Source organism: Triturus cristatus, chromosome 4_2 (assembly GCF_964204655.1).
Source record: "Triturus cristatus chromosome 4_2, aTriCri1.1, whole genome shotgun sequence".
NCBI classification, from domain to species: domain Eukaryota; kingdom Metazoa; phylum Chordata; class Amphibia; order Caudata; family Salamandridae; genus Triturus; species Triturus cristatus.
The window spans coordinates 212,155,963-212,178,923 of NC_140586.1; the positions used below are offsets into that span (position 1 = coordinate 212,155,963).

Consider the following 22,961-nt stretch of genomic DNA (forward strand, 5'->3'; position numbering starts at 1 on the left):
GAACTTCATTACCCTATACGTTCACTGCTCATGTTGATTTGTTGGGTGTTCATGCTCCTATGTTCTGGAGAGGATCCTGAATCACAACATGGTACCACCAAGCTTCACTGTGAGACACGGATCTGAAGATTTTCTGGATTCAGTCTGGCGACTGAGGATATTGAAAATGTGTTTAATTTGCAGGAATATACACCATAATATAAGTTTCTAATGTTAATTTAATTCTTTCAGTTTCTCACCGTTAAACATCTTTAGGAGCTCGCAGAAGAGCAGTTCCCCCTCAAATTAACCTGCTCTCATAAAGGCCTATTAATGTTCTGCCACTGTGACTCTAGGTAGGACATGGCTGACACTGGATAAACCTGCTGTGAGTTTAGTGTACTGTGGATTGCTTGGTCTCTTGCTGTGGAATCACTCCCCCTCTCTCTCTCCCTCTCTCAAATTCAGGGAAGCTTCCATCCAGCTCGCCGTGCCTGGGGCTGAATCTAGCCCTGTGTGCAGTCAACCTCGCTGAGGGTGCTGCTGAGAAGATCTCGTCCAGCGTGCTTGCTGAGGTGCACCTCACTGCAGCCATTGACCTGAAGCAGTTCTTTAAAGGCAGATTCCATTTCATGGCGGTGAGTGCATTTGCAACCCAGGGCACCCTTCCAATTGTGGCCCGTCTCAGCAGGTGGTGTTAGGTGCTTCAACGTGTACTCCAGGATCTCCTACCACCTCCTTTTAATTTGGGTTCTTTGTGAAGGTCCAGAGGACAGCAGTGATCCCTATTGTCAGTGTAACAGGGGTGGTGTTGAGATCTACGAAAATGCGTAACCAGAGTCCGGTGCATCCCCATTGGTAGCATGGAGTAGGTGGTTAATTGATAAGGGTGGGAATGGACCACTGGTATTGGACTTCCTGATGCAATTGTGTAGATTTTGCTCTCACTTGACCCTTCACCGTTCGGTTCCTTTGTGCTCTAACTTTGCACTTCTTTTTCTTACAGGGTTATTTTCTGAGCCGAGCCCAAAGCCTGTGCACCAGTTCAGAGAGCTCCTCGGTGCCTGATTCACTGCGCTGGCTCTGCCACCCGCTGGGGCAGCAGTTCTTCGTAGAATACAACTGTTCAGCTAGGGGCGCCTCCAGGGACAGTCTCTATAGCTCTCCACGGAACCCAGGTGAGTCACTCGGCCTTCTCCCTAAAGAGTCTGCAGATGCAGTGAAATGTTTAAAAGCCCGCCATGTGGTGTTGAAGAATTTGAGTAATTGCTATATTAAAGGGTCTGCTGTCTTTCATCCAGAAATTAAAACTTTAAAACCAAGTTTCACTGTCTGGGTCAGACCTACAGGTGCTGGCACAGTAACTGAGGCATAACCAAGGGGACAATTACAGGTGCATTAAGAGGGCACAAAAGAAGACACCATAACTGACTGCATAATAACTGGCATAGTAACAAAGAAACTGATTATAAGCACTAGAACTGAGGGCATGGGTCCTGGCGCAATAATCTGTGAGAATTCCTCGTGGCTTTTTGTTGCAAAGTGAGCCTTTTTTAGCTGGTCACCCCCAATTTTTTTTTTTTTTTTGGTGACTCACCTGCTGGTAATAATGAACTCTAACACTGGTCCAGTGCTATCCAGTGCCCATTGGATGTGCTCTGTCCCCTAAAACATGTTGATATTGACTTAAAACCTGATTGGCTCGTTTAACATTCCTATAAGACCATACTATGTGGTGCAGAAATACCCAAATAGCATGAAAAGTTAAATACTACGTGTGGAATACAACACCTATTGTGACATATACTGCAGTGGCAGTACAAACATGGCTTCAGGCATAACCTGTGTAGCTTCACACCAGCAGCTAAAATCCTGCTACACAAACCTGTCAAAACCACCCTTTTGACAGGTAGGAAAACCTGATTTAAAATATAAAATAAGTTATGTTTAAACACAACTTGCTTATCCCAAGATAGGATGCATAATATTTAAGAATGGAACCTGTTTCACATTACAAATATCATGTGGTCCCTCCCCCCCCTCCCCCAATGGCCAAGCAAAAAATTACATTGTCACTGGTCAGGCTGTTCCTGGCATATTAGAAAAGTTAAAATACAGATTATACTCTGTAATCCATACATTTTAACCTGTACCAGGGACAGACTCCATTCAGGGCTAATAAAAATACAATCTAATGGTAAAGTCAAGTTTTTATTAAATATCTATCTTGGAAATGTAACTTTTAGAAGGTTACCTTTACCCTGCCTGTAGGTGCTAGAGGCTAATTTGCATTAGCAGTCCCGCAGCTGCCCTACCTAATATGTATCCCGAATGAGGTGTGAATTTCCCCCCAGGAGCTACACAATAAATTGACCTGAATGAGCAGAGACGACTCCTAAGCTCCGCAGAATATGCAAGGTGGGGGCAGTGGGCCTCCTTTTGACACTACAGTGTCAAATCTTGTCTTACAGGTTGGTTTGAGCCATAAGTCATTCTCTGGTGTGCTTGAAAGGGAGAGAACAGGATGTCGGAACAGTTCGTGAGGGGGTACTGCTGAAGGCGAGCCGGCCGATCAGTGTGCTTTAAAAAGGGTATTTTCCAGAGGGGTGATTGCGCCAACGCCCTGTCTTGAAAAAGCCACCGCTTCTCGGCTTCGGGCCTATACCACTCCACCAAGTACCTCAGTTGCACCGCTTGAAAATACTGCAGCAGATTGGGGATCACCAAACCGCCCTCGTCAGGAGGGCGGAAGGAGAGGTCCCGTCGCATCTGAGGCCGCTTCCCAGCCCATAGAAAGTGGTGTACGGCGTCTTGTAGGCATCGTATGGTACCTCGAGGAGGGGACACCGGGATGGTTTGAAAGAGATATAGGATCTTAGGAAGGACAGACATCTTCACCGCCGCGACGCGCCCAAGGAGTGATGGGGACCGCATCTGCCATTTCCGTAAGTCGCTTTGTATTTGGGAGGTGAGCGTCTCATAATTTGTTACTACCGTCCGTTCGGTATATGGAGTTCGAACGATCCCCAGGTATGGGATGGATGTTTGAAGTTGCAAACCCCCAAAGGCCAAAGATGTGTCATGGGTGTCATGAGCAGTGCGGCCCAGCGGAAGAAGCATAGATTTCCCCGGGTTGATTTTGAAGCCGGATACCCTCCCAAAGGCGTCCAACTCTCCCAAAAAGGTAGGTACCGATTGTTTGGGATTGTCCAGCGCCGCCAAGATATCATTGGCGTAGAGACTAATTGGATGAGGTTCCCTCCCGAAGGAGATACTGACAATGTCCGGGTGGTCTCGAATTTTTTGCGCCAGGGGCTCTATAAAGCGCAAATAGGAGAGGCGAGAGCGGGCAGCGCTGCCTCGTACCTCTCTGGATGTCGAAGGGCCGTGAGCTTATGCCATTGACCCGGATCCTGGCCCTGAGAGTATCGTAACAGCTGGCAACCCAGGCCCTGAAGCGGTCACCAAAGCCAAAATGCGCTAGCGTTTTATCGAGAAATCCCCAAGCCACGCGATCAAACGCTTTCTCAGCGTCTATAGATAGGAGCATAGTGTCTGACCCTGCATAGTGAGCTTTATCTATTAAATGCAGGAGGCGTTTGGTATTGTCACTGCATTGTCTATTGGGGATAAAGCCCGACTGATCTGGCTCGATGAGACCAGGGAGCCGCGGCCCAAGTCTGGCAGCTAGAACCCCTGTAAAGATTTTAAGGTCCAAGTTGAGGATAGAGATTAGCCTATAAGCGAAACATTGGGTGGTGTCCTTGCCCGGCTTAGGTAACACAACGATATCGGCCTCCAGCATGTCGGACGGTATGGAGCCGGGGCCCCGAAACGAGTTAAAGAGTCTGGTAAGAAGCGGTGCCAACAGCGGGCAGAAGGCTTTGTAAAAGCCAGCGGAGAAACCGTCCGGACCTGGCGACTTCAGGGGTTTGAGACAAGATATCGCCCCAATCACCTCCTCAATTCTGATCGTGGCGTCCAGCGAGGCGGCATTTTCTGCAGAGAGGGCCGTTATGGCTGCTCCACTCAAATAAGCCTCTCCATCCTTGTCGAGCGCCACATCCGCGCTATACAAAGACTCATAGAACTCCCTAAAGGCCTCTGCGATTTGGGTGTCGCTGCGATTTGGGTGTCGCTGCCAAGAGTATCCCCTTGTGCATCGCGAATAGTTGTGATTTTAGACCGTTGGACCCTGGCACGAAGCACACTGACCAGAAGACGTCTTGTCACCTCCCACGTAATAAGTATGACGGAGCCTCAATGCAGCGTATTCGGCCCGGTCAATATCCAAGCCAGCCAGTTGCGCTCTGGCAGCTTTCATTCGCCGCCAAATACTGGGAGCCCCCGTGCGACTGTGTACCCTTTCGAGCTCGACCACTGCAGCAATTAGGGAGTCCCTCTTTTCTTTGCGCTCTTTGGCTTCCGCAGCGGAGATGACTATCAGCTCCCCCCTCACCACCGCCTTCAGTGCCCCCCAGAGTGCCGTCAAGGGTGTGCCAGGCTGATCATTGCGGGTAAGGTAGTCAGTGATGCTTGTGTGTAATTGTTGGGTGACCCCTTTCCGGTGCAGGAGGGCCTCCCGCAATCTCCATCGCCCCCCCCACCGCCCTAGTCCGGGGAACCCTCACAGTCAAAGTTACGGCGGCGTGGTCTGATAAGGTAGCCGGAATAATATCTACGTCCTCCACAATCGTGATGAGCTCCGAGGAGCCTATTAAGTGGTCCAGTTGGGCGTAGGTCCGGTGCGCATTAGAGTAGAAGGTGTAGTGTGTCGCTGTGGGGTGCCTATCTCGCCATATGTCCACTAACCCTCTGTGCGCCATCCACTCCTTCTCCTCAAGCGAAATCGCCCCCGAAAAACCAAAGCGGTGGCCTGAGAGGTCAGCCTCCCGGTCCATGACCAAATTAAGGTCACCTCCCACTAGCATGTAACGGGCTTGGGAACTGAGAATCTCAGAGAAAGCACCCTTAAGAAAGGATTCTTGACCTGAGTTGGGGACGTATAAAGAGCCAATAATCATGGACACACCACCCACCTGAATGGAATGTACTAACAGCCGACCTTTGTTTTCCCCTATTTTTGGTCCCACCTGTCCAGAAAAGTGTTTCGCAAAAAGTATTGCTACCTCCGCCTTCTTGTCATTGGTAGAGGAATAGAGTTGCTGAGGGAACGCCCGGGACAGCATGGGATGCCAATCCCTAGGAAGGAGGTGTGTTTCTTGCAAGAGACATATGGAAGCCCCTGAGTTCTCCAGGTACGATAACACTGCTCATCGTTTGATAGGGTTATTAAGCCCTTTAACATTTAGGGTAAGAATCGACAATGTGGTCCCCTTCATTTAGCACTCCAACTCAGGGAAAGCGCTGACCCCCGAGGACAATCCTGGCCTAGCCTCGCGTGGCACGGCACACCGGTTTCCTCCCCCCTCTTGCTCCCCTCCCTTGCCCCCCATCCCAACCCCCATCAATCCCCCCCCCCCACTCGAGCCCAAACGACCCCCAAACCCCCCCCTGCCCTCCTCCCTAACCCCAACTGAGCCCACCCCTTCATTGTCCAATGCCCTTCAGTCAAACCATGGGCATATTTTACCAAAAGATCCAGGAGCATGTGTAGTCCAATCCACCTAGGCCCCCAGCAAGCTATGCTATGGTGCCATGAAGCCCCCATTCTAACTTAGAGAGCCTCTGGTGTGGAAGTGTCCCTTGATACCGCAGCTAGGGCCGCTGCCCTCCCTTGAGTCATTGTCTCCGGGTCAGGCTTCGTGTCCAGGATAGGCGAGCGTCGGCGGCCCACCCTACGCCACTCGGACCCCGACCGCCGCCACGCGCGCTCAGGGGGCGACTCCGAGCCTCTGCGGGCAAGGCCCAGCAGGTCACATGTCTCCCGAAGAGCGCGAGATTGGACTAACTTGCCATTCCATTTAAAGATTAGCCGGAAGGGGTGGCCCCAAGAGTAGGACACACCCTTGTCCTTTAGGAAGGCAGTCACCTCCTTGAATGCTTTGCGTTTCTGTAATGTGATGGATGCTAGGTCTTGGAAGAGGGCTATAGTATGCCCTTGGAAGTGGAGCGGTTGCTTCAATCTGGCCTCTCGCAAGATACGCTCCTTCAGTGGGAAGTCCGGTAAGAAGGCTAAAATGTCGGGCGGGGGAGCCGGCGCTCTCCGTCCCAGAACCACCCGGTGAGCACGGTCAATGCGAATGTCAATCTCTGGGCCGTCCCCAACACCTCTCGAAAGAGGCCCCTTAGGTAGCCAGCGACGTCTGCCCCTTCTTCTTGCAGTGGGACCCCCCGAACGAGGATGTTATGGCGTCTGGAACGATTTTCAAGGTGATGCTGCCCCGGGGGCCCCGCTCCGACTCCTCGCGCAGGTCCGCTGCTGACGTCGCCACCAAAGCAGATGGCCTCCGCCCGTAGGCGCCAAAGTCCCCGTGAGGCCGAAGGCCCGAAAGCTGAGTCACCCAAGGGAAGGCCGCCGATCCACTCACTGGCTCCCGCTCCTCCACTGCTGACGGAGCTCGTGGAGTCCCACCGGTGTCGCATTACAGGGCCCACGGAAGGCGCCGGGCCGCTCCAGCCAGCTGATCCTCGGCCCAGACAGCTAGGGCCTCTCCTTCCGACCCCGAGGCCTCTTCCGCACACCCAGCGCCAGCAGCACCAGACGGGGCGCAGCTCCACCCACGCCGCAGCCCCAGGGCCCAGACGCCAAGGCCGCCGGAGCGCGCCAAGCTCCACACAATAGGTTTTCGGCGACTGCTGGCCTCCGGACCGGCCCCACAGAGAAGCGCCGCGTCCCCTCAAGCTGCGACGCCAATTGCGCCGTTCGGTTGGGGGCTGTGCAGACGGTAAAGCGAGGGCGAGAAGCCTGCGACGGGGAGCCTCCGGAGTCCGCGTCCACCTAGGTCGCCATCATGGCCACGCCCCCGAAATGTGTGTTCGAGGCATATGAGCTGCAGATTACACGCTTGTGCATAGATCACCATCTGGTGTTGGGCCGGATGTTTGCAGTTTGTTTTTCCTCTTGGAAAGTCTTTGGAAGTCACGAGGTCGGTGACTCCTCCTTTGGATCGTATTGCGCATGGGCTTCGGCTCCATCCTCAGATAGTTTTTTTCCGCCATCGGGCTAGGATGTAATCTTCGCGCTCCGGTTCCGAACAGCTTCCAGTTTGACGGTCGAGGCGCAATCATCACCCCAAACCGCGGTATTGTTTCGATCGCGATCTCCCCCACTCGAACGCGCCTTCTCATCGGCACGAACCCTCGGTTCCAGTCGTCGATGGCGGCCTTCGGGCCTCTCCAAGCTTCAGTCCTGGCAAATGGAAAGGACTCCATTTAAAAAGTGCCCTCGATGTGGGTCCAAATTTCTCCACACCGATCTCCACGAGGTATGCAATCTCTGCCTCTCCCCTGAACACGAGGCTCGAGACTGTCCGGCGTGTAAGTCCTTCCGGTCCAAAAAGACTATTCTGATGGATACATCTGCCAGTGGATTCCTCACCTTGTGAATATCCCCTGCGCCAGCATTCCACGGAACTTTTCTTCCCCAGCATTCCACGTCGACGTGGGCGACGTCACAATACATCGGCTCCGCACGCGACTCCGTACGACGTCATCGGAGCCATAAGAAGCCCACGTCGGCGTGATGACGTCAGTTCCCTTTTTTCCGCGCCGTCGACGCGCAACGGTTTTTTCCCAGTGCTCTCTAGATACTTTGTAATCTAGTGGTGTATTCTTGTTAAAATCGGAATGTCTTCGACGAGGAAGTCGGGCTTTAAGCCCTGTAGGGAGTGCGGAGGCCTGATGTCCATGACGGATCCGCATCAGAATTGTTTATGGTGTCTCTCTTCTGATCATGATGTGGATGAGTGCGGGTGCTGTAGGAGCATGAATCCTAAAGCACTGAAGGAGAGGAAGACCAAACTCTTCATGAAGAAGATCGGTGAGGAGAAGAGAGGGAGGAAAAAGGAGAAGTCCAGGCGGGAGTCTTCGACTTCGAGGTCGTCGAAGTCGAAGAAGCACCATAAGAAGAGGAAGCATTCTTCTCGGCGTCGGTCCTCGAAGTCTAAGAGGTCGAGGTCGGCTTCGCCTCGTCGACGTCAGAGCAAGATCTTGTCTCCTTCGCCTTCTCCGGATAAGTCTTCGAAGTCTCCCTCTCCGAAGCGGACTCCGGCTCGTTCCCCGACGCCGTCTCCGGCGCCGTCCAAGGCTTCGACTCCTGGTCGGGTGGAATCTGATGTGGAGCAGGAGCAGGAAGAGTCTGTCCCGGTGCCTGATGACTCCGCGGTTCTGGTGGAGGATTCGGAGGAGCCGACGCCGGTGGCTCCACAGGAGGATACAGGGGCAGTTCCTTATCCCCAATTCCCGGCTCCAGGTACGGATCCTTCGGGATTTCTGAATGCCATGTATGGCATTTTTCAGAGAGCATCCTTCCCATCCGGAGCACCAGCAGGTCCCGTGGGTCCGATGGCGTTTTCTCTGGGAGTGCCGCAGCAATACGCTCAGGCTCCTTTTCTGCCTTTTATGCCGATGGCGCCTTCTTGGCAGTTTCCGGCGCCGGTTGGGAATCCGGCTCGACCTCGGATGGATGGTCAATCTTCGGAGCCTTCTTTGACGCCGAGGCCGACTCCATCGACGCCGCATCCGGCGCCGCCGACTCCACCTGTAGCGACGCCGATGCCTTTGGCTCCACCGACGCCGCGTACGACGTCGACGACGCCGGCTCCCCGGAATCGATCGAGGCGGGAGGCCCAAAGGGTTTTGGAGGAGGAAAGATTTCGGGCTGAGGTGGAAGAAGGTGAAGTCGACTCTTCTTCGGATGAGTTTGGAGGTATAGAGGTAGCAAGTGGTTTGGATACCACCCCGGAGTGGGAGCATGCTTCTACAAGGTCTTCTCCACCACAGGAATTGGCGCCCTACCATGTTGTGATCAAGAAGGCCGCGGAGTTGTTAGATCTGCAGCTGCCCTCTGTGGAATACAAGTCCAATCTGCTCACAGAGGTGTTGCACTCCCCGACGTCGGCTTCTGAGCCTTTGCTACCTTTCAATGAGGCTCTCTTGGAACCAGTATTGGAGGTGTGGAAGAAGCCTCTGTCAGCTCCAGCAGTTTGCAGGCAGGTGGCAAGGAGATACAGGGTTGCGCCAGGAGACCCGGATTTTTTATCCACGCATCCTTCTCCGGAGAGCCTAGTGGTGCAGGCTTCATGTTCTAAACATGCTTCGGGTGCTTTCCCCCAATCTCCTGCTGATAGGGAGTCGAAGAAAGTTGATCAGGCGGCCAAAAAGTCTTTCTCCTCAGGAAGTATGGCATTGAAGTCATCAAATGCTACGTGCTTGCTGGGGCGTTATGTTCATGCCCTGATGGACTCTATAAAAACTCTGGCCCCTAAGTTACCTGAGGGGGATAAGTCGTCCTTCATGGAGGTTGTGGCGGACACTCAGGCAGCTGCCAGGCAGGTGATCCAGTCTGGGCTGGATACGGCGGACTCTGTGGCGAGAATTATGGGGTCGTCCATTGCCGCAAGGAGACAAGCTTGGCTCCGTTCCTCAGGGTTTTCTGCAGATGTCCAGGCCACGCTGGTGGATCTGCCCTTTGATGGACAAAAGTTGTTTGGGGAGAAGGCAGATTCTGCTCTTCAACGTTTTAAGGACAGTAGGTTAACGGCGAAGTCCTTGGGTCTGCAGGTTCCTGTGAGAGGTTCAACTTTCCGTAAGGCTAGGGGATTCGGAAGGTCATCCTTTCGCTCCTTCCGACAGCCACAACAACAACAGCAGCAACAACAGCAGCAGAATCCCCTTTATCGCTCCTATAGAGGGAAGCAAAGGGGTCGGAGAGGTTCTGGTCGCAACCCCTCTTCTTCCTCCTCCTCCTCTGCTCCAAATGAGGCTTCAGGGAAGCAGCCCTAGATCCCCCATCCCGGATCATGTAAGACCTGTGGGGGGTCGGGTGTCCTACTTTCTACGGGGTTGGAAATCTGTTACAACCGACCTTTGGGTTTTGAACCTCGTAGAGACTGGGTACGCCCTTCCCTTTCGGGAGTTTCCTCCCCCTTTCCCTCCTTGCCAAGGTTATTGCTCGGAGGACCACCTGCTTCTCCTGCAGAAAGAAGTTCAAGCTTTGTTTCAGAAGGGCGCAATAGAGGTGGTTCCGGAGCAGGAAAGGGGTCAGGGATGCTACTCCCGGTATTTCCTGATCCCCAAGAAGGACGGCAGATTGCGTCCGATTCTGGACCTCAGAATCTTGAATTTTTACCTGAAACAGGAGAAGTTCAAGATGCTGACCCTTGCGCAGGTTCTTCAAGCGTTGCAGCAAGGAGACTGGATGGTGTCGCTCGACTTGCAGGACGCGTACTTCCATGTCCCAATCCTGAAGTTGCACAGGAAGTATCTCCGTTTTACGGTTGGGTCGCAACATTATCAGTTTGCGGTCCTCCCGTTTGGTCTTACTACTGCACCTCGAGTCTTCACAAAGGTGATGGCAGTGGTGGCTGCTCATCTCAGGAGGTCGGGGATTCCGGTTTTCCCCTACCTGGACGACTGGCTTCTGAAGGCAGAGTCCCCAGAGATGGTGCAGCGTCATCTGCAGGTGACAACTCAGCTGTTATTCGACTTGGGTTTTTCGATCAATGTGCCCAAGTCTCACCTGGTGCCCTCTCAACGCAACCTGTTTATAGGGGCAGTACTGGACACTACTGTGTGTCGAGCATTCCCTCCTCCTCAAAGGATTCTCGACATTCAGGAGATGGTCCCTTTATTCCACAGTGGAGCGGTTGTTCCAGTTCTGAAGGTCCTTCGCCTGCTCGGTCTGTTCGCTTCCTGCATTCTGTTGGTCAACCATGCACGCTGGCACATGAGGGCGCTCCAGTGGTGCCTCCGCAAGCAGTGGTATCAGCACAACGGGGATCTCGGGGAGTCGATCAAGATCTCCGGAGAAGCTGCAGCGGATCTGTCTTGGTGGAGCGTGGAGGGCAATCTGTCCCAAGGAAAGCCTTTCCATCTACCTCCATCGGTGGCCACAGTGATAACGGATGCCTCCACCCTAGGGTGGGGGGCTCATCTGGGGGATCTGGAGATCAAGGGTCTTTGGTCTCCAGAGGAGAGGTTGTTTCATATCAACCTTCTGGAGTTGCGGGCGATTCGTTTGGCACTCAAGGCCTTTCTCCCTTCCCTTCGCGGTCAGTCAGTTCAAGTCCTGACGGACAACACGACCGCGATGTGGTATATAAACAAACAGGGAGGGGTAGGGTCTCTTTGTCTCTGCAGAGAGGCCCTGCGGCTGTGGTCCTGGGCTCAGGACCATCAGATTTGTCTGATGGCAAATCATCTGGCCGGGGTGCTGAACGTGCGTGCGGACAGTCTCAGTCGGCAGTTCTCCGCCGACCACGAGTGGAGGCTCCATCCGGAGGTGGTTCGTCACGTCTTTCGGACGTGGGGGACTCCTTGGGTGGACCTGTTTGCCACCCGAGAGAACGCGCACTGCCCGTCATTCTGCAGTCTCCAGTATCCGATGCAGGGGGCGTTGGGGGACGCGTTTCAGTTGAGTTGGGGCTCACAACTCCTTTACGCGTTTCCTCCCATACCCTTGATTCCTCGGGTTCTGAGGAAGATTTGCCAAGACCGGGCCCAAGTTATATTGGTCGCTCCGGATTGGCCAAGAAGGGTGTGGTATACAGATCTTCTCCACCTCTCCTCGTGCCCTCCGCTCCGTCTCCCTCTGAGGGCAGACCTCCTCTCGCAGTCGGAGGGGCAGGTTCTACACCCCCACCTCCAGGGCTTACACCTTCATGCCTGGAGATTGAACGGGGCAACCTGAATTCCTTCTCTCTCCCACCTGATGTGGTGGACGTTATTTTATCGGTCAGGCGACACTCCACCAAGTCCATTTACTCCTACAGGTGGTCAAAATTTGTAAAATGGTGTGGAGAGAGATCCATTGACCATTTAAAGGCTCATCTTTCCAATGTGCTCCAGTTTGCTCTTTCCTTGGCTCAGCAGGGCTTTGCTGTGGCCACGGTCAAGGGCTACCTTTCGGCCTTATCGGCATTTCTGTGCCTTCCAGATCAACCGTCACTGTTTAAATCTCCGGTTGTTCTGAGGTTCATCAAGGGCCTTACAAACATGTTTCCTCCTACTCCATTTGTAATGCCTCAGTGGGACCTTAATCTTGTCTTAACCTTTTTAATGGGGTCCCCGTTTGAGCCTCTTCATAGTTGTCCTTTGAGGCTGTTGTCCTTTAAGGTGGTTTTTCTTGTAGCCATAACCTCGGCAAGGAGGGTGAGTGAGCTTCAGGCTCTTAGTTCCAAACCTCCTTTTCTTGCCTTACATGCTGAAAGGATGGTTCTCAGGACCAGGGCTGCTTTCCTGCCAAAAGTTGTTACTCCTTTCCATTTGGGGCAGTCTATTACCCTCCCTGTTTTTTATCCACCCCCTCATCCTTCCAAAGAAGAAGAAAGACTCCATCGCCTTGACCCGAAGAGGTCTATGAGTTTTTATTTGGACAGGACCAAGGACTTTCGTATGGATGACCAGCTTTTTATTGGCTACGTTGGTCATTCTAAAGGTAAAGCGGTGCACAAGCGCACGCTGTCAAGATGGATTATACTGACCATCAAGATCTGCTACGCCTTGGCTGGTAAGACTCCTCCTGAGGGTATTCGTGCTCACTCTACTAGAGCTAAATCTTCATCATCTGCTCTGGCCCGGGGTGTTCCTGTGGCAGATATTTGTAAAGCCGCGACTTGGGCCTCCCTCCATACTTTCGCAAAGCATTATTGCTTGGACTCTGAGATGAGGAGGGAGGGCCACTTCGCGCGCTCTGTCTTGCAAGACTTTCTGGTATAGAAAGGTGGACACCCTCCTCCGGGAGTGGGGACTGCTGTGGGAATCTATTCACAAGGTGAGGAATCCACTGGCAGATGTATCCATCAGAAGAACAAGTTACTTACCTTCGGTAACGCTTTTTCTGGTGGATACAGTATCTGCCTGTGGATTCCTCACCAACCCACCCGCCTCCCCGTTGTCCACCTTTTGTATACCATGAAATAGGTCTTGTTTGAAATGCTTATATTTTCTCTTGTACATTTGTAGGTAATGCTTGTTTGATTAGCATTCCTTTGTTTTGTATGCTATGTATATGTATTGGTTTTTCTATATACTGTGTATACTTGGGATTGTCGTTGGTTCACCTGTTCGCCTCGAAGGCACGGAAAAAATGGGTGGAACTGACGTCATCACGCCGACGTGGGCTTCTTATGGCTCCGATGACGTCGTACGGAGTCGCGTGCGGAGCCGATGTATTGTGACGTCGCCCACGTCGACGTGGAATGCTGGGGAAGAAAAGTTCCGTGGAATGCTGGCGCAGGGGATATTCACAAGGTGAGGAATCCACAGGCAGATACTGTATCCACCAGAAAAAGCGTTACCGAAGGTAAGTAACTTGTTCTTTGGGACCGAAGAGCCAGAAGAACTATGGCGCACTCCTCGACGACGATTCCGGACGACATCTTCGGAGAAGGCATCGACGCTCCTGAGCGTTACACCGAAGAGGGCCGCGTCAGCGCTTCCGAGGCCGACGACTCAGATGTGGAGGACATCATCCCGGCGCAGAGGGTCGTGAGTACCCCCACACCCCTGCCGGCACCAAAAAAGGCTCCGGTCACACCTTTGCCTCTGGGCCTAGGCAAGACCAAGGACACTGCTTCCAACACCGCACCTTTGGGCCCGGTGAAGAAGCCAAGCAAGCCTTCCGGCGGCTCAGACTCGAGCCAGCCTATCCTCGGTGCCGATAAACACGCTTCGGCATGGAAAAAGAAGCCGACCTCCATATCGACACCGAGCCCCGCACCGTAGCACTCGGGGTCGAAACCCAGCTCTTCGGCACCGACACCACCTTCGGTGCCGACCAAAGTCCACAAGGCCACCGGCACCGACACTTCGAGGCCGAAACCCATCTCGGCGCCGACCAAGCGTCCGGAGGTTCCCAAACCAGGTTCCAAACAACGAACCGGCACAGAAAAGCCTAGAAAGCTAACGGCCCAGACGCCTTCGGCGCCGACGGACCGACCAGCCTCACCGGACTTATTTACACCGGATCCCTTGCAAAAAACACTCGCCAGGGATCCAAAAACTGGACATTTAACACTTTCTTCCAAAAAGAGACATTTGGAGAAGCCTGCTCCACCTCCAAAGAGGAAGTACTCTGCTACCTCTCCATTCAGAATACCTTCCCCACCTCTTCCACCTTCTCCACCTCCACCCCCTCCTCCTGCTCCACCCCAACCTCATCGTTCTCCCACCCCTTCTCCACACGATGATGATCACGGGGACCCATATGATGACATAGGGGATGTCCCCCAGGACCTACCCACAGGGGACCCCACTCCTACAGGACCCCCAGACCCATGGGACGACTACAATATCCCTGATATCCCCAACGTCCCACAAGATGACCTTCACCCCTCCAGACCATCTCCACCAGAAGACTCATTGGGGTTCCACCATCTACTGCAAAGGGCGGCACACTATCACGGGTTAGACTTGCATACCGACCCGTGGAGGAAGACTTCCTCCTCGACTCATTCGACACCACACATAGGTCTACCTCCATATTACCTATGCTTAAAGGAGTGGTAAAGCATGCGCCAGAAGTTTTTAAGGACCCAGTTAGGGCCAGGGTCATTAACCCATGCATAGAAAAGAAATACAAAGCTGCCCCCACAGATCCCTCCTACATCAGAGGTCCAGCGCCACTAGATTCTCTAGTGGTGTCCAGTGCACGTAAAAGTGCAAATTCCCAGGCGTCCGGCGAAGCACCGCCATCTGACAGAGTCAAAGCTACTGGACGCATCAGGAAAGCGCACTGCGTCACAAGCAGCCAATATGTGGCGTATCGCCAATACTCAAGCGCTATTGGCCAGATATGACAGGGCACATTATGACGAGTTAGAAAGCATAATGCATCACCTCCCTGAAAAATATAAAGCTAGGGCCAACAAATTAATTCAAGAGGGTAAGGCTATTACTAACACCTCTATACGCTGTGCCTTAGATGCGGCAGACACAGCTTCCAGGGCCATCAATACCAGCGTCGTCCTCCGGCGCCATGCTTGGCTAAGAATATCAGGGTTTAAACCGAAGGTACAAGCCTCCATCCTTAACCATCCCTTTGACCAGGAACATCTATTTGGCCCAAAGGTGGATGAGGCCCTGGAAAAAATGAAGAAGGATACGGATAAGGCGAAGTCCATGGGCGCTTTACAGTCACACCCTCCTAGACGCTCTTCCTTCCGAGGTACATCTAGAGGCTACTTCTCAGACACCGCATCCACTTCATACAAATCCCCCACTCAGTCCACCTTCACGAGGGGTTATCAAAGAGGCGGCTATAGGGGTAACAATAATAAGGGCAGAGGCAAAACAAACAACGCCCGCTCTGGCACCACGCCTACCCAATTACTTCCCCCCGCTCCCCCCTGACCATTCCACTCCGGTCGGGGGCAGACTCCAACATTTCCTTCCTGTCTGGGCTATCATCACCTCAGACAAATGGGTAACGCAAATAATTCGGTCAGGCTACTGCCTAGAACTAATATCTACCCCCCCAAACATTCCACCCAGGCAGCGCCCAATGTCACAAGAACATTTAATACTCCTAAAGTGGGAGGTAAGAAACAGGCAATAGAACCCGTTCTTACCAACCAACAAAACATGGGAGTCTACTCCCTATATTTTCTCATACCAAAAAGGGACGAGACTCTGCGGCCCATCCTAGATCTCCGGCCCCTAAACACATACATACACTCAGACCATTTTCATATGGTAATGCTTCAGCAGGTACTTCCACTCCTCTCCCAAAACGACTTTTTGACCACCTTAGACCTAAAAGACGCTTATTTCCACATTCCAGTGCACGAAGCTCACCGGAAGTACCTCAGATTTGTAGTGGACGGACAACACTTCCAATTCAAAGTGCTCCCGTTCGGAGTCACAACAGCGCCAAGGGTATTCACCAAGTGCCTAGCAGTGGTGGCAGCACATTTGCGAAGACAACACATCCACATCTTCCCATACTTAGACGAATGGCTGATAAAAGCCATCGGTGTGTACAACACACGTCTGCCACCATTCAACTACTCCACCAGCTGGGCTTCACAGTAAACCACCAGAAGTCCCATCTCCAACCATCCCACATAAAACAATACCTCGGTGCCACCATAGACACCTCAAGAGCACTAGCCTACCCCAATCCTGCCAGGATTGCAAGCATTCAAGCTCTACGCACAAAATTCATAGCACAACACTCCTTTCCAGCTTGAGTGTTTATGCAACTAATCGGGATGATGGCCTCTTGCATTTTCATAGTGCCTCACGCAAGACTCCAGATGCGTGCTCTCCAAGAGTGCTTACCGCGCCAATGGAACCAGGCCCAGGGTCAATTAACAGATGTGGTGTTAGTAGACGGTCGTACCCATCGCTCTCTGCAGTGGTGGAACATCACAAACCTTTCCAAAGGTCGACCGTTCCCGGCACCTCAAATAGTACTGACAACGGACGCATCGCTGTCCGGCTGGGGAGCTCATCTACTACACCTCACCACACAGGGCAAGTGGACACCTCAATAAAAGTTACTCCATATCAACCATCTGGAGTTACTCGCAATCTTCTTAGCCCTAAAATCTTTTCAAACACAAATTTCAGGCAAGGCAGTCCTGATCCGAACAGACATGACAGCCATGTATTATATTCAAAAACAAGGTGGCACACACACTCCACAGCTCTCTCACCTAGCACAGAGCATATGGAGATGGGCAATACCCCAGAAAATCTTTCTCCTAGCTCAGCGTGTCCCAGGAGTCCAAAACACAGTGGCAGATCTGCTCAGCAGGCAGACACAACAGATCCACGAGTGGGAGCTTCACCCGCAAGTTCTTCACCCATACTTTCAAATGTGGGGGCATCCACAGATAGACCTCTTCGCCACCCACGAAAACGCCAAATACCCAAGCTTCGCCGCCAGATACCCACACCCATTGTCCAAAGGAAATGCGATATGGATGAACTGGTCAGGCAGATTTGCGTACGCTTTTCCGCCTCTCCCACTCATTCCACTAGTGGTGCGCAAACTGCAACAACACTCCCTCACACTAATCCTAGTAGCTCCAACGTGGGCCAGGCAACCGTGGTATACCACACTGCTGGAACTATCTGTAGTACCGCACCAAAAACTACACCTCTCTCCACACCTCTTAACCCAGAACCATGGAGAGATCAAACACCCGGACCCAGCGCAGCTCAACCTTGCGATCTGGCTCCTGAAATCCTAGAATTCGGATACCTAAATCTTCCCCCTGACTGTATGAACATCATCAAAGAAGCTAGAAGACCTACCACTAGAGCGTGCTACGCCGCTAAGTAGAAACGTTTTGTTGTTTATTGCCATAACACCATCAATCCACTGGATGTGTCCATTCAACACATCATAGGCTACTTACTCCACCTACAAAGGTGCAATCTGTTCGAGGCATGTGGGCTGCTGAATTCATATCTGTGCATAGATTGCCGCCTAGTGTTGGGTCCGGATGATTGCACATTGTTGTCCTGGAAGAGTCTTCGAAGTATCACGAGATAGGTGACTCCTCCCCTGGACCATAGTGCGCATGGGCATCCTCTCCATCCTTAGATTGTTTTTTTCCGCCATTGGGTTCGGATGTGCTTATCTTAGCTCAAGTTAGGAAAATTCAGTTTAAGGCCAAAAGGCCTTTAGTTATCGTCGGTACTGTTCCCGTTCGGTATCGACTAGTTTCTCTAGTGCTTTAGCACCTTCTTCCAGCTTTTCGGATCCGCTTGGTCCGAACATCGAACTTCGATCGACGATGGAATCGAGGACTCCATTCAAACGGTGTCCTTTATGCCACGCGAAATACCCACACATCGACGCACACCCGGTATGCAACAAATGTCTCTCACCGGATCACGATGAGTCGAAATGTATGGCCTGTGCCCGATTCCGCTCGAAGAAGACTCTCCGGAATCGACGGGCGGCGAGATTAGAGGCGCAGCAATCGGCGCCTGCCCCGGCCAACATCTTTAGCACCGAAGACGAGGACGCCGAGAGCGTGGAAGACGTAGACTCCAGCCCAGCTTCCGAACACGACTCCCGATCGGAAGACGACGATGAGGTGATCTTTCAGAGAGAAGTCGTCGTCGAAGAGGTAGGAGACTACAATGAGGCCTTTGGGGCCGAGGAAGATGGCTCCAGCGAGGAGCTAGGCCCACCCGCCGATACGGAGGCCGAAAACCTACGTCGTCATGAGGCTCAGGTCGAGGGATCGCCTTCGGGCCTTACCCAAGATCATTCTCACGGTTCTTCGGCCCCGCCTTCAGGCCCCGCCTCGAACATTTCGCAAGAGCCATTATTATCGAAGACGACTGGATTCCCTTCAGCGAAACCGTCCGTCGCACCAGTTCCATCGAAACCGAAAGTGAAACTGGTTGTGATCGGCTCGAAGGCCTCGAAGCCCTCCACTCCTTCGACGCCGGCAAAGGTCATCGGCTCCGACCGCGCCAAAAGGGATTTCGGTGCCGAGCTCACCGCAGCGGATACGGGTACCGAGCCAAAGAAGAAGGCCCTCGGTCCCCACAAGGCGCCTTGGCCTCTTGCACCGAAGACATCGGCCCCAACCACCAAAGTCAAGGTGGCCACCCCGTCTGCGTCGACGTCGAAGACGGCGGCGCCTGCCAAGTCGTCGACTCCAACGAGCGTCGATACCTCCCTTTGGATCGATGACCCCATGGCTGCAAAAAAGTCTGGTGCCCCTTCGCCTACCTCCAAGGTGCCAACAGGCTCCAAAGAGCCATCTGCGTTCACCGTGCAACAGGTCTCGGCATCATTGCAACGCATCAGAGAACGGGCAGCCCTCCGCTCTACGTCGGGTCCCGACACACACAAGACTTCGAAAGCACCCTCGGCGCCGACCAACATCACGTTTGGGTTGCCGCCGCCCACGGCGCCGAAACTGTTCGAGATTCGGACACGTGTCCGCCAGACACGGTCCCCATCCACTGAACAAACAGATTTCGAGCCTTCACAGCCACAATTTATCGACGCCAACACTGGTAGGTTGATGCTCCGCAAGCGGAAAATCACGCCAGAGAAGGGATTGGACTCCTACAAAATTCCTCTCAAACACAAGTTGCCGGCAGGGTCAGAGCCTGTGCTTCATGAACACTTTCAACCCTTCCTTCAGGATCCACCGTCCTTTTCTCCTACGCCTTTAGAGGCAGACGCAGTAGAGGACTATGTAGGGGATGATACCACCTACCCTGGGGATGTCGATCCTGATGAGCACCTGCAAGACCCAGATCAGGCTTGGGATGACCCCACAGACCAGGGTACCGCACCGGATACCCATGACACGCAGCTTTATAGCATAAAGACATCTCCCACAGAGGACACTGCTGCCTTTAATGCCCTCATAGAACGGGCTGCTGCCAATCATGGAGTAGAACTCCATTCTGACACTGTCGAAGAAGACTTCTTGGTGGACACTTTCGCCTCTTCCGAAAGAACTGTCAAAACTCTGCCCATGTTAAAAGGAGTTCTCAAACCTGCAAAGGACATTTTCAAAGAAACAACCAGAGCACGGGTGCTAAACCCCAGGATTGAAAAAAAATACAAGCCTGCACCCGGAGACCCTATGTACATTAGGGGTCAGTTACCTTTAGACTCCATGGTGGTTGCTAATGCTCGCAAAAGAGCCCACTCACAAACAACAGGTGATGCTCCTCCCCCAGACAAGGAGTCCAAAGTGCTGGAGACATCAGGCAAACGGATGGCAGCGCAAGCAGCAAACATCTGGCGCATTGCCAACACACAGGCACTCCTGGCACGTTATGATAGGTCCCATTACGACACACTAGAATCCCTACTCCAACATTTGCCAGATGAATATAAAGAGGCTGCGGAGCTCCTCATCAGGGAGGGACAACTCCTTACCAATGCATCCATCAAGTGCGCACTGGATGCTGCCGACACAGCGGCGAGGGCAATCAACACAAGCGTCATGTTGAGAAGGCATGCATGGTTGAGAATCTCAGGCTTCAAGCCGGAGATTCAGAACACTATCTTAAATCAACCGGTCAACCCAGACTATTCATTTGGCCCTGAAGTTGACACTACCCTCGAGAAAATTAAAAAAAAGACACTGACACTGCGAAATCAATGTGGGCTCTGCAGACGCAGCAGTTTCGTAGTGGCTCCTTTCGTCGCCCCGGGAATAGAGGAGCAGCTAGAGGTCAGGGGTCACAGCAGCAGTACACTAAAGGGGGCACACAAAGTACCTATGATAAAAGCAACAGAGGTGGATATCGTGGCTCCAGCACCAAGGGCAGAGGACGTGGTTACGACAACACCAGGTCCTCCCCCAAAAACAAACAGTGACGCCCTCTCCCTTCCCCCCGACCACATAACACCTGTCAGGGGGAGACTCCAACGGTTCCTGTCAGCGTGGAAAACCATCACCACAGACAGGTGGGTCAGGGACATTATCCAGCACGGTTACTGTCTCGAATTAACGTCCACTCCACCCAACATACCGCCAAAGCACCGTCCTATGTCCGTAGAGCACTTGGCGTTATTGCAGCAGGAAGTGCTAAGTATGCTGCAAAAAAGTGCAATAGAGGTCGTGCCCGTCAACCAGCAGGGGACAGGGGTGTACTCTCTGTACTTCTTAATCCCAAAAAAGGACGGGTCGCTCAGGCCTATACTAGACCTGAGACCCCTCAACCAATACATTCTCTCAGAGCATTTCCATATGCTCACCCTACAGCAGGTTCTCCCGCTACTCAGTCAAGGAGACTTCCTAGCCACACTGGCCCTAAAAGATGCGTATTTCCACATACCCATACACCCATCACACAGGAAATATCTCAGGTTCACTATTCAGGGACATCACTATCAATTCAAAGTTCTCCCCTTCGGAGTAACAACGGCACCCAGGGTCTTTACCAAGTGCCTAGCAACAGTGGCTGCACATCTACGGAGACAACACATTCACGTCTTCCCTTACCTGGACGACTGGCTTGTTCAGGCGAAGTCAGCCCAGCAATGTGCCAGCCACATGTCCCTCACCATTCACCTTCTTCACAGTCTGGGATTCTCACTAAATTACACAAAATCACATCTCCAACCCGCACACATACGACAGTACCTGGGCGCGACCATAAATACTCTGGCAGCCACAGCTCAGCCAAATTTAGTGAGGATCAACAGCATGCAACTGCTGATCTCACGGTTCAAACCTCAACTCTCCCTTCCTGCGCGAGTGTTCATGCAGTTGATCGGCATGATGGCCTCCTGCATTTTCATAGTCCCGCACGCGAGACTACATATGCGCCGGCTTCAGGAGTGCTTGGCACGTCAATGGAATCAGGCTCACGGGCAATTAAAAGACCTAGTGTTGGTGAGCGGTCGGGCATACAACTCTCTGCATTGGTGGAATCCACAAAACCTTTGCAAGGGCCGACCGTTCCAAGAGCCTGTTCCACAAATGATACTGACAGCGGACGCCTCTCTCCAGGGTTGGGGTGCTCATGTACTCACTTACACAGTGCAGGGACTATGGACAACGCAACAAAAGAAGATGCACATCAACGTTCTGGAACTGATGGCGATCTTCCTAGCCATGAAGGCATTCAAAGTACACTTGTGCAACAAAGTTGTGTTAATCTGGACGGACAACATGACTGCCATGTACTACATACAGAAGCAGGGAGGAACACACTCTCCACAGTTGTCTCATCTGGCTCCGAGCATGTGGAAGTGGGCCATTCAGAGGAACATATTCCTCATGGCGGAACACCTCCCCGGCAAGGACAACCAGATGGCGGATCTGCTCAGCAGACACAGCCACCAGATGCACGAGTGGGAGCTACATCCGTCAGTTCTCCAACCGTACTTCCATCAGTGGGGTCATCCAGAGATAGACCTATTCGCCACAAACAAACGCAAAATGCCAAAGCTTTGCCGCCAGGTTCCCACATCGACAGTCACAGGGCAATGCGATATGGATGAACTGGTCTGGCAGATTTGCGTACGCTTTTCCCCCAGCGCCATTAATACCGCTGGTGGCACGCAAACTGCGACATCACTCACTGACGCTCATCCTGGTTGCTCCAACGTGGGCACGCCAACCGTGGTACACCACCTTTCTGTAGTAGGGGATCTCTGTGTATAGTCATAATCTAGTGAATAGTCCCGCCCATGTGCGCAGACCCCGGAGCAATAAAAAAATAATCTCTAAAAGGTGACAAATCATGCAGACCTGCATACACCTTTAAGAGAGAATTTAATTTAAAGACAGATAATGCAGCCTATACCCACAGGCTACACTGTCCAGTACTTCAACTAGAATTCCACCAAAATCCACAAACAGCACTGCCTGTCCAGTTTTTCTCCTCATAGGAAAAAACCCTGCCTCTACCAGCAAAAGCCTCTGGAATGATAGAGAGGAAGGAGTGGACAGACAAGCCCCATAGGCTGCCATTATGTGGCTTGGAACAGGATACTGTGCCTTTAAGAAAACTTTCCAGTTTTCCAGAACTTTCCCCAGTATCCCAGAATGCCCAGCAGGTCCCATTTACTTTCAGTTCTTTTTTCCGGCTCCTGCTAGCAGGACCCTGGAGAATTGAGCTCTACCTTTTTCAAGGTTTTCATTGAGATTTTGGCAATTTTTGTCACTTTTTCTTGTGTTTAGTAGCTGGTACTGTCAACATGCCTGGCTTGTTCGACAAGTGCCCGGAATGTGGTCGAAAGAAGGCTAAAACTGACCCACACGAGGTGTGCATAGCTTGCCTTCCCCAGTCCCACGTGCCTGAAAGCTGTACCATCTGCCACTCGTTTTCAGCAAGAACCCTGAGGGACAGGATGAAGAGCAGGCTTCAAGCTCTGGAGGAGCGAAGACTGAAGGCACCAGGTGGGTCTGGAG

At 52.6% G+C, this 22,961-nt stretch overlaps 1 protein-coding gene across 1 annotated transcript in view; it reads left to right on the forward strand.

Moving 5' to 3' along the window:
- SREBF2 (sterol regulatory element binding transcription factor 2) overlaps positions 1 to 22,961 on the forward strand; it is a 236,024-nt gene that overhangs the window by 93,052 nt on the left and 120,011 nt on the right. Inside the window, exons 11-12 of the mRNA XM_085601233.1 lie at positions 448 to 617; positions 986 to 1,157. Of these exons, the coding sequence (XP_085457359.1) occupies positions 448 to 617; positions 986 to 1,157 (342 nt within the window). The remainder of the gene's footprint in view (positions 1 to 447; positions 618 to 985; positions 1,158 to 22,961) is intronic.